This window comes from Galeopterus variegatus, unplaced genomic scaffold, assembly GCF_000696425.1.
Source record: "Galeopterus variegatus unplaced genomic scaffold, G_variegatus-3.0.2 Scaffold1175, whole genome shotgun sequence".
NCBI lineage: Eukaryota > Metazoa > Chordata > Mammalia > Dermoptera > Cynocephalidae > Galeopterus > Galeopterus variegatus.
Genome location: NW_007727286.1, coordinates 68,805 through 86,060, shown reverse-complemented (window position 1 = coordinate 86,060; position 17,256 = coordinate 68,805). Strand labels below are relative to the sequence as shown.

Sequence of the window (17,256 nt, the reverse complement as noted above, 5' to 3'; positions counted from 1 at the left end):
CATGTTATTGATCTGTGAGTCGGAAGTCTTATGTGTCATCTAAATTGATGACACATACATTCCTGTGTTTGTCTCTCTCTGAGCTAGGTGTGTCCAAGGCCCAGGTACTAGGGTTCCCAGGGGAAACCCCAAGGGGAGGCTGTGATTATACTGAGGTGCATCATGAGAACTCCACTGCAACAAAGGCATGCATTTGAAAAGCCCATGTTCTGACATGGATCTGCTGGGCCCTGGAAGTTCCTACCCCACAGCGAATGCGGTCCGGCTGCACCACCATTAGGTTTCCAGGTGAAGTCTCCAGTGACAGGCTCTGCTGCCTCGAGTAGGGCTTCTCGTCCTCAGGCTCGGTGTCGGTGACTGAGTCACACCCAGAATCTATGGGACAGAGAACATTGCTGAATGAGAACAGAAGGCAGGAGAACTAGTAGGCATGTTCCACCCCATGAGAGCCCCAAACACTACCAAATAGGAAATGGCTCCAAATATCAAACAAATACAAGTTGACAGGAGTGACTTAGGAAATCACAAAAGACGACCTTATGGGGAAAAGTCAACCACCATGTTGGCCACAGGGTAGGGTGACAGCAAAAGGATGATGGTGGGGGGAAGGCCAAAAAGTCTGAAGCTGGCAAGTCTAGTTTCAACCAACAGGCTTTTGGAAGCTTTACCTGCAGACTTCCTGCCAGGGTGGCTTTGGTGGTTGTGAGGAAAGGAGGCCCCTCTCCTCAGGTAGGGCCAAGAAGGGGCTGTCCACTTAAAGGGCATCCTTGGAACTCTGAGTAAAATCTGTGCTGTCTAGAAAGCTGTCAGACCTTGGGGTCATGGCTAGCCAATGCATCCCCCTGGGTGCAACAGTGAAAAGCAATCATTTTCAACAAAACTTAGATCAGTCTAACCATGTTCCAAATCAATACCACAACCAACAGCTGGCCTATGGAAAGATTAGATCGTGCACAGACTCAGAGCAGGTGAGCAGTGGTGGGCAGAGGTGTAGGGCGTGGCACAGAACCAAATGATGCTGAGAACCTACCAGAGCCCTAAGGCAAGGGCTCTTCACCAGGGTCCGTAGACTGATAGACCTGCCTCTGAGGTTGTGTGCAAAATAGTGTGTGCATGTGTGTGTGTGTATTTGCCTATATTTTTCTGGAGATAGTCCAAAGCATTCACCAGATCCTCAAAGAAGGACAGGATCCCTAATAGCTAAGAATGGTTGAAAGGACGGGAGGCTTCATCCAATCCCCTTGTTAGGCTTGCTCTTATTCATTCCTAAGCCACTTACAGAACCAGCCAAATGTTTGGCACTTGAGGGGACATAAGGAGGAATCAGACACCAACCCTGCCTTCAGAGTGCCCATGATCTAGAAGGACAGGAGAGGTGAGACACAAGGGTTAGCTTGGCTGATTCTTGCAGGCTGGCCTCCTGGGAAGGAGCTGGCCTCTGCAGAGCTTGTGACAATTGTCCTGGTGGAATGCTGGGATGGTGGATCAGGCCACTCTTATGCCTCCTCAGAAAGCTGTGACCACAGTCTTGTACACTAGACCTGAAGCTGTGCCGGGGAAGAGGCTGTGCTCGCATGACCATGGAGGCTGAGGTGAGGGAGAAGGGGTAGGCTGCTAAGGCACCACCACATCCTACTGCTATAACTGTGAGGCATCCCCAGCTGTGCAGCTTAAAAGCACCACAGCTCTGGTGCCCCAGAGCCTGGCATCTGGTTCTGCTGAATGTCTACAGGCTGCCCAGAGCACAATGGACAGTGAGGTCCGTGCTCCTGCCGCTCTTCCCCAGGCCTGTTTGAGTGCTGCCAGGTCTTTGACCTTGTCTGTGCAAAAGGCAGAATATAGTACTAAGAGGAGGAGCAAACGACCCTGGAGTTGCAAGCGGCACCATATGGTTTTTAGCTGGGTGTCAGAGCCATAAATCTGCGTCTCTCCTTTCCTTTCCAGTCCTCCTGGCTCTCCGCTTACTTTGTGCAAATTATCCCCCTGCAAAGACTAACACAGGAGTCTCCCCACCTTCCTGCTCTCCAAGCCAAATTAAATGAAGGTTGCCATCTACTTGCTGGATCTGCCCTTCCCCACACCCTCTCTCCGTGGTTGGTCACTTTCAAAACAGCCAGGGTCTATCGGCTGGGACAGAGCTGTACGTATCACCCCCCATACCCCCCAACACAAGAGCCTGTAAAGGAGAGAACCAAGAAGATAAGGGACAATTCACATTCTCTTCTTAACGGTTATACCAAGTTTAAATTATTTATTATTAGATGCCTGAACATCCCTTTAAAAAAATTCTGAGGTTCTTCCTGGATGAGAAAATAATCCCATTGACTTAAATATTTAGTTGGTTACTTAAAACTGAAGGAAGATCCCTGGAACTACTTCTTGCTCCAGAATTGTTTAGATACTATCCTGAGCGGCTGGAGTCATCCCAAGTCCTGCCAATTACTTATTCTGATATATCATACAGGGATTACCTCTTTGGAGGGACCCATTGCTTCAACAAAGGAAAATCCTTTATCTCTTCCAAATTACTGGCCCATTAGTTTGCCAGCCAAAGGGTCAAAGCCCTAGTAAATGAAACTAAGAAGAGTATGAAGAAAATATAAAGAAGCCAAATGACAAAGGAATGGTAACTACAGATATGAGGAGATTTCAAGAAACACATTGAACTGAAAACTCTATGCTAAGAATTCATATTAACGTGAGAACTCTATGGGCCGGCCCGGTGGCGCACTGGAGAGTGCGCAGCTTGGGAGCACGGCGGCACTCCCACCGAGGGTTCGGATCCCATGTGGAGACTGGTTCCCGCTCACTGGCTGAGCGCGGTGCGGGCGCAATGCCGAGGGTTGTGATCCCGTCACCGGTCAGTAAAAAAGACAAAAAAAGGAGAAAAAAAAAAGTGAGAACTCTATGACAAAAATTTCAACACAAATTTTATAGAAAAATATAAATTATCAAAATTGTCTTGAAATAAGTAGAAAACCTGACTAAATGAATAACCATGAATAAAAAAATTTTTTAAAGCCCTCAGTTTTCAAAAATGAAAAGCCCATACCCCTCTTTGCACTGAATTTATTTGGAAAATGTGCTTCTTCATAATATTCATTTTTTGTTATCCAGGAAAACTCCACTTATATAGGTACTATGTCTCCTAGTAAAGTTTTAAAAAATAATAAAGTGTATACTATTTTATATTAAAGTTATATAGAAAAGAATGAACACAGAGCAATTGAATACATTAGATAACTCCAAAATAAACCTTCATTCCCATAAAAACATCACACTTAACATATGATAAAGAAAACATTAAAAACCAGTACAGATATGCTCTGCAGAATTCATTGTTCAAGAGAATGAGGAGGCAAAACATAGAGTGGGAGAAAATGTTTGCAAAAGATGCACCCGATAAAGTTCTATAATCAAGACACACAAAGAACTCTTAAAACTCAACTTAAAACAAAACTTCATTTTCATAAGAAAATGAAGAACCTGATTAAAAAATGGGCAAAAGATCTGAACAGACACTTTCACCAAAGAAGATACACAGATGGCAAATAAGCACATGAAAAGATGCTCCACATCACATGTCACCAGAGAAATGCAAATTAAAATGACAATGAGATACCACTGCACATCTATTAGAATGGCCAAAATCCAGAACACTGACACCACCAAATGCTGACGAGGATATTGAGCAATAGGAACTCTCACTCATTGCTGGTGGGAATGTAGAATGGTGCACCACTTTGGAAGACAGTTTGGCAGTTTCTTACAAAACTAAACATACACTTGTAAAACTAAACTATACAATCACAATCCTTGATATTCACCCAGAGGAGTTGAAAACTTATGTCTACACAAAAACCTGCACATGGATATTTACAGCAGTTTTATTCATAACTGCCAAAACTTGGAAGCAGCCAAGATGTATTTCAGTAGGTGAGCGGATAAATAAACTGTGGTACATCCGGACAATGCGACGTTAGCTATGCTAAAAAGAAATAAGCTATCAATCTATGAAAAGACGTGGAGGAAACAAATGAATATTACTAAGTTAAAGAAGTCAATCTGAAAAGGCTACATACTGTATGATTACAACTATATGACATTCTGGAAGAGGCAAAGCAGGAGACAGTAAGAATATCAGTGGTTGCCAGGGGCTAGGGGGAAGGGAGGGATGAATAGGCGGAGCACGGAGGATTTTCAGGGCGATGAAAATACTCTGCATGGTACTATGATGGTGGATGCATGTCATTGCACATTTGACCAAACACATAGAATGTACAACACCACGAGTGAACCCAAATGTAAACGATGCACTTTGGGTAATAATGATGTGTCAATGCATATTCACCGATTGTAACAAATGTACCACTCTGGTACTGGATGTTGATGGTGGGGAAGGCCACGTGTAATGGAGGGGTACGGGGTATATGAGAACTCTCTGAACCTCCCACTTGATTTTGCTGTGAAACTGAAACTGTTCTAAAAATGAAGTCTATTAAAATATAAATCAGTACAGAATAAAGGAAATGGTTGGTGAGAAGGGTGACTCAGCAGATGGTGCTGGAAAATATTATGGGGGGCACTGGGGGAAGGAGGGAGTACTACATAGATCCTTCCTGTTGGGAAAATATAAGGAAAATGGTCAGGGCCCCTCAGACGTTTGGAGTCTTGTCCAACATCTGAGGTGGGCATGCACCTGCCCACTGGTGTTCCTTGTTATTGTCTAATGTGATTGCGCATGTGCATCTGGGTGTTTGGGGTTTTTTATTTATTTATTTATTTATTTTTGGATTATGGACTTGAGTAAAAGGACTAATGGTGCAGATGTGCAAAGCTTCTAGAGGACGCTCTGGGAAGCCATGTTAGGTCGACTGCTTCTAGCTCTGAATAGAGCCTATTATTTCTTCACCCACGGCTCCAATTTTTCCTATTACCTTTTCCTATTACCTGGCTCATAGACCTGCATGTGAAGGGTTTGTGACCCAGTCTGGACAACTGGCTCAAGGGGTCTGTGCGACCTAGCTCTAGCTCTGCACTTCCTAATTTCAATAACTCCAAAATGAAACTCAGGTGGATTATAGATTGAAATGTAAAATAAAATAAAACAAATTTTTAAGATTAAAAAGAAAATATGGGTGAACATTTTATCATTGGTTTAGGAAAAGATTTGCTAGTCAAACAACTGAAGAAATCATAATCTAAATGAGCAATAGACTTGATGACATCAATGTAAAACTTTAGTAAACAAACAAAAAACTGAAAACAAAATCCTAAGGCCTATAGCAGCATTATTCACAATAGCCAAAAGGTAGAAACAACCCAAATGTTCATCAATTGATGATTAAGTAAAATGTGACATATTCATCCAATGGAATATTATTCAGCAAGAAAAATAAACAAATTTCATAACAACATGTTGTACATGATAAATAGATACAATTATTGTTTGTTAATTAAAATAAATAGCTAAACAAAAAAGGAATGAAGTACTGATACATGCTACAGCATGACGAATCTTAAAAACATTATGCTAAGTGAAAGAAGCCAGTCACAAAAGACCACATATGATATGATTCCAAGTATACAATATGTCCAGGGTAGGCAACTCTATAGAGACAGAAAGAAGATTAGTGGTTACTTCAGACTAGGGAGATTGACAGGATTGTAGGACGATAGCCAAATGGTATGGAATTTCTTTTTGAGGTGATAAAAATGTTCTAAAATTGATTGTGGTGATGGTTGCACACATCCGTGAATATACTAAAAACGACTGAATTGTACACTTTAAATGAGTAAGTAGTACGGTATGTGAATGGTATCTCAATAAAGCTGTTACCAAGAAAACCAATGGCAAATCACAAACTGGTTAAAAATTTTAAATAAATATGACACAGAGCTAATTTTCTTATTATATGAAGAGGTCATTGAAATCTCTCTAAAAATACCCAAAGCCCAATAAAAAGACAATTCACAAAAAAAGAAATACAAATTACTTCCTGACTCAAAAAAATAAAATATTCATTCTTACTAGTCATCACAGAGATGCAAATAAAAATAACATATTGCTATCTTAGAAGACAATTCACAAAAAAAGAAATACAAATTACTTCCTGACTCAAAAAAATATTCATTCTTACTAGTCATCACAGAGATGCAAATAAAAATAACATATTGCTATCTTACCTTTTTGAATTAGAAAATATTTTAAAGTATACTCAGTGTGCTGTTTGGAGGTGACTGTAGGACAGATACGTTCCCTCAATGCTGAGGGAGGTATGAACTGGTAGAACCTTCTCGGAAAGCCATGTGTCCATATCCAGAGAAAGGGAAAGCCTTTAAAATATTCACACCTTTGGGCCGGACTGTGGCTCACTCGGGAGAGTGCGGTGCTGATAACACCAAGGCCACGGGTTCGGATCCCATATAGGGATGGCCGGTTAGCTCACTGGGCGAGCGTGGTGCTGACAACACCAAGTCAAGGGTTAAGATCCCCTTACCGGTCATCTTTAAAAAAAAAAAAATTCACACCTTTTAGCACACAGTTCTACTTCCAGAAGTGTCTCTAAAGGAGGAAAATAAATGCCTACTATGTAGCTAAAGATAATTAACCAAGATGTCTTTACATAAGTGAAAAAATTGAAAGTAACCTGTCTGAAAGAATATTAAAAACATTTTTTTCAAAGAGTTTTAAGTGGCACAAGTAAAATCTTATGACATGTGAGGCAAAAAGGAGGATATAAAATCGTATATCTAATACTGCAGGATTTCAATTATATTTTACAAAATGCATTTTTAAAGGTCAGAATCTGAAAATGTACAGTTGGATTCTGCATGCCTCTTCTTTCCTCCCTCCTTCCACCCCTTATGTATGTTCATATTTTCCACAGTGAGAGCATGACTTTGATCATGGGGGAGGGAGATGAGAAAAGCAACAACCGGTTCTATCTGCTAATCATCTTGCCCATGGGCTTGCATGACACAAAGGAAATTGATGGTGACAGTGCAGCATGTGGCAGCTACTCCCCACTATCCAGACAGGCCACATAAACACCTCCTCTAGTAGGTCCATTCATTCAGTCCCCTCAGCTACCAGCAGCTCACTCATTTCAGGAAGTGGGGCAGGTGTCATTCATCCACAGTTATTTTGGTGGCGCTGATTGACAAGGCACAGCGGCCTCTTCCACAGTGCACTACAGAGAAGGCAGGCATCTCAGCGGGGCCAGGGTCAAGGACTTCAGCTGATTAAAAGTTTCCTTCGAAGGAAATACCAACTCAGACATAAGCACGGCTGAAACCCACCTGAAAGAGTGGGATGGTCCCAAACTTTCCTATTTGAGCGTGGAGATCCTTCTTCAAACCACCTCCCATTCCCCCCAACCCCTGCCGAAGATAATACCATCTTTGCTGTCCTGAGACTCAAATAATAAACGTTTGTGAGGAGGCACTCTGAAAACCCCAAGGATCGTCTCCAGTGCAAAGCATTATTAAGATGCCAATAGTATCCTCATTGCTTTAAAATTTGTCAATATCCTCTTAGCTTCTATGAAGTCTAGAGAAACTCTGGAGAAATTATAGAAAAAAAACTTTCTTTGTGCATCCGGGTCCCCAAAGTCTCATCTGTAAAGGACCCACATGGCAAATACTCCTTGAATTCAATGGCAGGTAAAGTCCGTTTCTTCACTGAACTTACCTGCTTTCTTACTGGACAATAAGAACGAGCTAACGTGACGTTTCACTTTTCGCGCTTGCTGCCCTGGCAGCTCGATGGCAGATTTGCTTCTTAACCTCTTTTACACTCTTGTCCAGGTCCTTGGTCTTGCCTATCTCTCTTTTGTATATTGTATTTAATTTTGCAGCCTGCTTCAAATACTCTGGGGGGCCAGTTGGTATGTGAATCACTGTTTCTCAAACCAGCATCTGCCAAAAGCCTCGGATATATTCCTAAACCTCGGATATTTTCCTTAGGAGAATTTATGTTTGGGCTCTTCACTTAGATGATAATGCCTTTAAAATGGGATGCAGGGATGTTTCAGATTATTTGAATGGCCACATTATAATCAGGTCCTGCCACAGGATTTTGGGGCCTGTGTTTCTGTTTGCAATCACTTTGCGGCTAGGTAATGCTGTGCTAAATGTTGGAGGCTAATGAGGAAAGGAGAGAAGGGGCAAGATAATATGCAAATGAGGCATTTGTGCCAATCAGACACAAGAAGATATCCCTGTACACTACTTTAACAGAGAAATGTGGTGGGAGATCCAAGTCCTGAAGTCACACAGGGGAGCTGCAGCAAGCCTCCAGGAGGAATCAGCAAGCACGACAACCTCTGTGTTCATGACGCTGCCTCAGTAAACCAGCATCGCCTACTACAAAGCAAACATACTGCAGTTCATTTACCTTTTATTTATTTTATGTCTATATTTGTATCTCGTTCATTTGTTTTGCTTTCAGAGTTGGTAAAGAACAATAAACATAAGGAGTTCAATATGTTTACATGTATTTTTAAAAAATCAAAACAATTTGTCAACACTAAAGGTTTATAAGAATTTTTTTTTCCTTTAAGAGGGAGTCTATGCATTATTTGGGTCTGAAACAAAACCGTATGAATTTTAAATGAATAAGTATATGTATGGACTTGGACCCACACCTAAGCCACACAAAGCAGCTCCTACTAGGCAAGGGAGCTGGTGACAGCCTCATTATTATTACTAATAATCAAAACAAATATTATTATTACTTATATTATTATTATGTTGTATTATTATTACTAATAATCAAAACAATGTTACCACGTATTGAATATTATATAGTCTTATATTAGTGTGTATTATTGTATAGTCTTATATATTGTATATATTGTGTAGTTTTAATTTCATGTAATCCTCAAAACAACCCTGTAAGATAGGAATAAATATCCCATGCCCATTTTATAGATAAAAATACTGCCTGGATGGAATGAAATAACTCAGCCAAGGTCAAGCAGCAAGCAAGGGCAGAGCGCGAATTCTCCCACAGGTGTCTCTGCCCTGCCTCCTTTCTGGACATGGTCCAGGGAAGCAGAGGGCAGTGTCACTTGCTACTCCTGGTCTGGGGTTGTGACTGCAGCTCATGAAACAGGACTTGGGCATCACCATCACCTGGTGGTGCTGCCTTGTTCTGAGCAATGCTGCCTTGGTTAGGTGTGTTGTGACCTACCACCAGGGAGAACGGGCACATTCCAAGGGTGGTGTTTAAACCGGTCATCTAATACCAACTGAACCAGCCAGGGTCCTATGTGCCCTAGTGTCCTCTGACCCAAGGCTGCACTCTCTTATTTTCCAATTAAGTTTTCACACCACAATGCTTACCGCCTCTTTTTACTGCACAACATCTGGTACTTGGTTGGCACTCCAGAAGGGGAAGGGGAAAGAAAAATAGCGTTTTCTGATCTTGGAGAGTTTTTTTCAGAGAATGCAAGCTAACTTCTCTTGTAAGGTAATGCTAACCCTTGAAGAAAGTATAGACAAGTATCATTCTTAAAAACAAACACAACTGCCATTTGTTGAGCATTTACATTACGCCAGGGACAAAGCGAAACACAGTATAGATGCTTCCATTTTATCACAGCAACTAGGAGATTGGTATGATTCTGCCCATTTCACAGATGAAGTAAGTAAGTTGTCCAAATCACACAGTGCATGCTGTACGGAAATTTAACTCCCAGATCCATGCTCTCAACTCTCTACCAGAGTCTCCCACACTGTGTGCCCTGCACCCTGGTGGTACAGGGATGATTCTAAAATGTACAGCAAACATTCAGTGACACTGAACCACATAATAAGAAAGCAGCCCCCTTTCAATTCTTTCAATTGCACTTATACCAAGAAGAAAGCCTTAATCTGGTAAGAGAATGCCTTTAACACCTCCTTAACATGCTTATTTCCCTTTGTACCATAGAAGGAACAAGGCCTTAAGCCCACAGCTTCTGTATGCATTCATACCTCTTAGAATTTAATACCAATGTGTGATTTTTATTTTCTTCCTTTTTTTCCTTTTCTTCCCCCCACACTGTACAAGGATAGAATGGACCACTCAGTAGCTTCTGGGGCTAACACATTGCTATCACTACAATTACTTTAGCAAACCTGGTTCCCTTCCCTTCTGCCACATCACGCACAGCCAGTGACCGAGTGTGCACGATTGTCTGTATTTTTGTAGTTACCTTCTATCTATATCGAGAGATGCTGGTTTTTCATTTCACAGTGGCAAAGTTTTCTTTTAAAATATATTTACTGAAATAAAAAACATGAATTGACCTAAAGAACACATTAAGTTAATAGCATAATAGAAAAGTTTTGGAAGTAGATAGTGGTGATGGTTGTACAACATTATGAATGTAATTAATGCCACTAAATCATATGCTTAAAATTGGTTAAAATGACAAATATGATGTCATATATGTTTTAACATAATTTTTTAAATTAACATAATATACCAAAACCCACTGAAGTGTACACTTTAAATGAGTGACTTATATGGGATATGAATTATATCTCAATAAAGCTGTTTTTAAAAGTAAGAATACTATGGGGGCCAGCCCGGTGGCACACTCGGTAGAGTGCGGCACTTGGGAGCACGGCGGCACTCCCACCGAGGGTTCGGATCCCATATAGAGACCGGTCCGCTCACTGGTTGAGCGCGGTGCGGGTGTCCACCGAGGGTTGTGATCCCGTTGCCAGTCGTGGTGCGGGCGCGACACCAAGGGTTGCGATCCCGTTACCAGTCACGAAAAAAGACAAAAAGGAAAAAAAAAAAAGAATACTATGGTACAAAGATAAGCCAAAAACAATGTTGGTGGTTCTCAAATGACTGAGATTTGGGAAAAGCTACATTATGCTACACTGCTTCCATTTTGTTACACTAAAATTTTTTTTTTACTCTTTTTAAGTAAGGTAAAGTGAAGGGAGGAAAGCAGGAAGAAGGCCTGTAGCATAGACATGTTGAACTACTTTCTTCAAGTTTTGGATGACAAGGAAAAAGAAAGTGCACCGAAAAGGAAACGAAGGAGATAAATTTCAACTGAGAATTAAGAGCTTTCCACCAGTCTAGTCAAAAATGGAATGAAACAGAAACGGTCAGTGGGGCCAGTCGCGGTAACACGTGTGTCTCTGTGCTGGAATGATAGGGGGGGGGGCATCTGTTCATGTCTGAGACTCCCAGGGTGGCTGATCAAAGAAAGAATAAAGAAGATTCAAACACTAATGGGAAGGAGGCAGAAATGAGTAGCCAAGCAGCCTAAGTACTGGGGTCCACACAAGAAGAGGCTGTGTTTCTTGTGCATTTGCATCCCGGGTCAGGGACCCAAATTTAACCATCACACAGATGAGGCAGGAATACAGAGACTTGCTCAAGGTCTGAAGAAACTTCTGGAGGCTTTTCTGCCCAGGATGAAATTTCTCAGCTGTTATGATGCTCATCCATCCTACCTAAGCCAGGGTGATGAAATCACAAAACAGCTATTTCTCAAAGTCCCAAATAAAATGTCCCAATAACCTTCGCTTATTATGAAGTTTCCTCGCCTCGCAGCAAGCATCTGCTGATCACGTATGACATGTTCTAGCACCGGTCTGGATCCCACGGGGGAAGCCAGAGTGTGAGCTCTGTAGTCTCTGCCCTTAGGAGCTTACAAATGAATTGAGAAGATGAGTTCTCTCCATGAAAAAACAGAGAGAACTATGTGATACCTTGTCAACAAGCACTATTGTATAGGGTGTAACTATAAATTTAAGTCTGTGAGCCAATGTTTCCAAGTGTTTAGAAAAGTGCTGACACATGAAAAATACAGCAAGTTTAGCGAAACTGAGAAAAACTTCCTGAGGCATGAAGAATACAAGTTTAGTTACCTTAAGTCAAACAGCATTTGGATGCTGAGCTTACCTTTCTGTGAACAGGCAGATTTTCTATCTAAAGCAATAAAATAACTCATAGTTCATTCTTTTATTCCTTCAACAAATATTCATTGCCTGTCAATAAATAACAAATACTCAAAGCCCATCCCAGGCCCACCAGGAAATGTAAGGGTGAAAACACTTCTGTCCTCGTTGATAGGGGAAGACCACACAGGACAGCTGCAAGGACTTTCCTGGCAGAGGTAAAGCAAGACTAAAGGCACAAAGGCATGAGCGTAAATGATGTGTTTGGGCTACAGGAAGCAATGTGGGGGCACCTTCGATACGGGGGGGGCATGTCAGAGGGGAAGGGAACTTGGGTGTCTGAGAGGACCCTGCATGCCATGCAAAGGAGTTTGTTCTCTATATTGAAGATCTGGCAGCAAAAAGTATTCATGAGAAAAGGAAATTCTGTAGAATACAGATTGAAAACGCAGCTTAATTTTTTTTTAAGTTGAATTGTCTTTGCTTGTTTTTTAAATTTAAGTTGAAGAATTGTCTTTGCTTGTTTTTTTAAATTATTCCAGACACTCAAGGAGAATATAGCAGCTCTTTGTAAAGTCTGTTTAGAAAGTTGAATTGTCTTTGCTTGTTTTTTAAATTATTCCAGACACTCAAGGAGAATATAGCAGCTCTTTGTAAAGTCTGTTTAGAATTGCAAAGAGGGGCGGCTGACCACCCCATCACACCCCGAGCAGGCACTGCCTCAAATGTACCAAACAGCAGAAAGCAGTGGCTAACGGTGTTACCAGCTAACATCCTGCTCTTTGAGGAACAAAGATGATGCTATAATTAACCCGATGTCTGAAAATATACCACAAGCACGGTTTACAAAGTGTGTAGAACATGAATCTTAAGTAAATTATAAACATTTCTCCTGTTCATACTACATTTATCTTGTTTACTCTAGCTATTAGCTTAGAAATTCAGGGTCATGGCTCTTGCGTCCTTAGAAAGCACAAACGGAGATGTCAAGCCTGGCCTTGTCCCCACATTCCAAATGTGTGGACCCAAATGAAGGAGCTGTTGCTCCACTGCAAATGTACGTGTGTTCACAGGGTGGGAGGTGAGAAGCTTGCAATGGTGGGACTCAAATCTTGAGTTTCAGTAACCCCCACCTCCCCCAGTTTCCTGGCAAATGTCAAGACTGCTTTTTCATTTTAGTCATCACCTAAGGGTCTTTCTTCTTCCTGTTCACCCACCTTGGTTAATAGGTACTGAATTTCCCATCCAACTAACCCCTTTCACTTACAAAGCTCCCAACAATGAATGATAAGTTCACCCTACCCGTAAGTCACCAGCTACTACTAAAGTCACATACAGTCATCAGACTGATGGGAAGAGGGTCAGTGGACTGCCAGGCTCTTACCCATTAGATGTTTTACTGGCATTAAAGTCAGAGGAGGGAGGAAGTGACAATTATTTAGTAGTGATAGTGTGAGTTATTAAAGTGACATCAATCATTGCCCTCATCACCTTCATCATAATCATCCTCCTCATGATGCCAGAAAGATAAGGCGGAGTCCTCTGGACACAGCCCCAACTCAGACTTTGAATAAACTCATCGCGGCCACTCTGCCTCCCTGGAAATAGGAGAAAAGAGTAGAAAGGAGGAAGGAAGAACGAATCTACTCCTCTTGCAATCTCATACTGACTTCCAGAGGCAATTAGTGCTGTTGACTTTTCGACTGCAGGATGGCTCACCTGTCACATCCCACCTGCGCTGCCTTCCGGGGGTTCCATGCCAGCTGCAGATTCCTGAGGCTTCATTTCACTACACATCGGTGGATTTGCAGCATTGGGTAGAGGGTTCCGGGTCAAGAATCTACCACACATCAACCCAAGTCTTTTCCAGCTCACAATGACAAGGAACAGGTTTTTTTCTTCATTCACCAGGTAATTCATCCGACCCTCCTCAAGGTACTTAAGGTGCAGGATAAAGGGGGCAGAACAGGAGGATAGGAGATCTCAGGTTTCTAAGACCTTTATCCAGCCCCCACCTAGTCGCTCTAAGTGAACTATTCAGTGTTAGTTTTGTTTTGTTTTTAAAGTAAAGGATGATGGTTCTTCCCTTCCCCCTACCCACTCACCTTACCTGCTCTTCAGCTAGAACAAAAATAGCACCACAGCTGAGGCTGCAGGACAACCAGTGACAGCTTGTGCTCACGTTGTCCACCAACAGTAAACCTGCCTCGGCTCTTTCAGCGAGAGCTGGGGATGTGTCTGGGCCTTCTAACCTTCTTCCAAGCTCAACCTTCAGGAAGCTTTCCTGAGTAGTAGAACCAAGCCACTCTAGCCTCATCCAAGAAACTGCACTCAGCACCCAGCAAACATTTGTTCTCACTTCTTCCTTTCAGTGTCCCCAAGCGCATGTGACAGAGACAACTCTCTCTATTTTGCAGATGGAAAAATGGAGGCACAGGGACATGAACTCAGTGGCCCTAGGTCATCAGCTGCTGGTTCAATGGTAGAAACACATTTAGAACACATGGTTCCCAACTCCGACCTGGTTAGCAGAAGAACATTAGCTGCTCCCAGGAAACATGACCCAGATGGAGGAAAGACTGTGCTGTGCAAGAGGCTTCCTAGCCACAGACTGAAGTTCCTTCAACCAGTCTCTGGGATATAAACGTGCAAAGGGTTGAGAAAAAATCTGCTTCCCCTCCATGGTAAACAGACCCGTATCCCAGAACCAGCATCTCTGGGGCTGCTCCCCAAAGCACAAGCAACCAAAAGAACCCAGGAAAACTTAATTGGCCAAGTTTATCGAGGTCCTTAAGAAGCACTGTGCATACCTGCATCCCGACAGCTACTACTGGGAGAAAGCTCTCCACCAGGGCACCTCTGGAGGCCTGCAGGCCCCTGTGTCGTCGTTCAGGAAACCCCAGTGTTGCTAACAAAGCAGAAGACACCACAGCCCCCAAGTAGGCTTCCTCTTTCTTCATCTCTTTCCGACACTTATAAATGTGCTTCCTCTCCCTATGTAAATTTGGTTCAAACGGTACAACGCAGGCTTGTAATGAGGCCATTAATAACTAGTCTTTTAACAGGGTTTTCTTGGTTTCCTGGTTCAGGAATCAATTCTAATCTAAGCAGACAATAATGTCTGGATTTACTGCTGTGAGGACAGACAAATGGGCTTTGTTTGGGGCAGGCCATGTAAATGCGGTATATTTTCACTCAGCCAAGAACTGAGAAGCCACAGGCAACTCCTGATAATAAAACCAAGCTTAGGAAATTATGAAGAAAATTTCTTTCCTTTTGTGTCTCTATCACTCAGTTGTCGAAATTCCATGGAAGGCTGAAATGGTGTTTGTTTACCCCTTTTGCTGACCCTTAGCAGCAGGCAACTCCTGATAATAAAACCAAGCTTAGGAAATTATGAAGAAAATTTCTTTCCTTTTGTGTCTCTATCACTCAATTGTCGAAATTCCATGGAAGGCTGAAATGGTGTTTGTTTACCCCTTTTGCTGACCCTTAGCATTCTGACCTGCTGACATGATAAAGTTGGGCTGGTCAGTTTCACTTTCCATTCTTAGGAAGGGTAACTTTCTACCTCTCACTCCACACAGTGAAACTCTGTGTTTGGCCTTACGGTATGGTCAAGGTGGCGTGGAGGCATGATGCTCCTTGGTGAAGGGCTTAAAGAAACACCAAACAGCAAGACGACACTCTAAATTCTGCGTAAACAATTATGGACCAAAATTAAATCTCCTTTAACCCAGGAGTTGCTAATTGCCCTGACAATCAAAACCTGTGCTACTAAGGCCAAGGCTCTAAAGATATTCTGTAATATTTCCTAGCAACATAAACGCAGTTACTGAGAGATTACAGAAAAGCGCATTCAACTAAGTCACAGAAGTCCAACCTCCGACATTTCCTGGGTAAGCTTGACTTTTCTAAGCTTCAATGTCCTCTGCTTTAAAATGGGAATACATATACCTGCCTGGCCTGTGGCACAGGCGTATAGGGATTAGGTGATAAAAATGCTCTTTGAAAACTGAAAAGTGCTAGACAAAGTTAAAACAATTAGTGTTGTTTATCTGTTGACCAAANAATTATGGACCAAAATTAAATCTCCTTTAACCCAGGAGTTGCTAATTGCCCTGACAATCAAAACCTGTGCTACTAAGGCCAAGGCTCTAAAGATATTCTGTAATATTTCCTAGCAACATAAACGCAGTTACTGAGAGATTACAGAAAAGCGCATTCAACTAAGTCACAGAAGTCCAACCTCCGACATTTCCTGGGTAAGCTTGACTTTTCTAAGCTTCAATGTCCTCTGCTTTAAAATGGGAATACATATACCTGCCTGGCCTGTGGCACAGGCGTATAGGGATTAGGTGATAAAAATGCTCTTTGAAAACTGAAAAGTGCTAGACAAAGTTAAAACAATTAGTGTTGTTTATCTGTTGACCAAATTGTTCTTCCACTAGACTCTGATTTCTTTGAGAGCAGATTCCCTGACATTCATTCATCTTTGTGTCCCCAGAGCCTAGAATATAGTGAGAAATCAATAAATGCTTCTTGCATGAATGGATGAATCAATGAATGAGGTAAGATCAACCACCTAAGTCACTAGCAGGAAAAACAACACCAGCACCTCCGGGAGGACCATTGCAGGACTTCGTGCCTGGAAGCTTTTAGTGTGGAATCTGACCCCCTAATTTATGCTAGCAGGCTGAACCACACAGCCCTGAATGTTCCGCATGATACCCTGCATTAGTCCAAGTCTTCTGAGAAACAAAGGCTAAAATAGGATTAAACATACAAGGATTTTATTAGGGAAAGTGGTTAGGACAGAAATGGGGAGAGGGACTGGGAGAAACTTGCAACTGTTCGAGCCTAAATGAAGAGAAGGGGAAAGGAAGGTTGGGTGGGAAAGACGTGGACCACTGAATCATCTAAGAGAGTCCTGCAAATCTGTCAGAGTCTTCAAACTGAAGTAGCCCACCAGAGAGTCCAAGGACCGGGTCTACTGTAGTATACCTGCCACACTCAGTCAGTGGCTGGGAGCAGCCCGTGGGAAGTGGGGCCGTGCTCAAATGCCAGAATGGATCTAGAGGGCAGCCCTGGGGCCCTGGGTCAATTCCACTCCCACAGCTGGAGGTCTTCTCATGGCCACCGCACAAATGGCAGTACTTCAGAGCATGGGACTTAGAGTCCAGACGATCTGGACAGAATCACAGCTCTTACTAGCTGGTTACTTTGGCAAGTTATTTAACCTCTTAAAGCCTTGTTCTCCTTATTTGTAAAATGGAGATTATAATTTTCTGTATTAGTCCATTTCTGTTGCTTATAACAAAATACATGGAACTGGGTAATTTG

General features: G+C 42.3%; 1 protein-coding gene across 1 annotated transcript in view; it reads right to left on the bottom strand.

Moving 5' to 3' along the window:
• Positions 1-17,256, bottom strand: part of PIK3AP1 (phosphoinositide-3-kinase adaptor protein 1) — a gene marked incomplete at its 5' end in the record, with an annotated part of 114,354 nt that overhangs the window by 62,798 nt on the left and 34,300 nt on the right. The window contains one exon of the mRNA XM_008575364.1: positions 245-375. Within this exon, the coding sequence (XP_008573586.1) occupies positions 245-375 (131 nt within the window). The remainder of the gene's footprint in view (positions 1-244; positions 376-17,256) is intronic.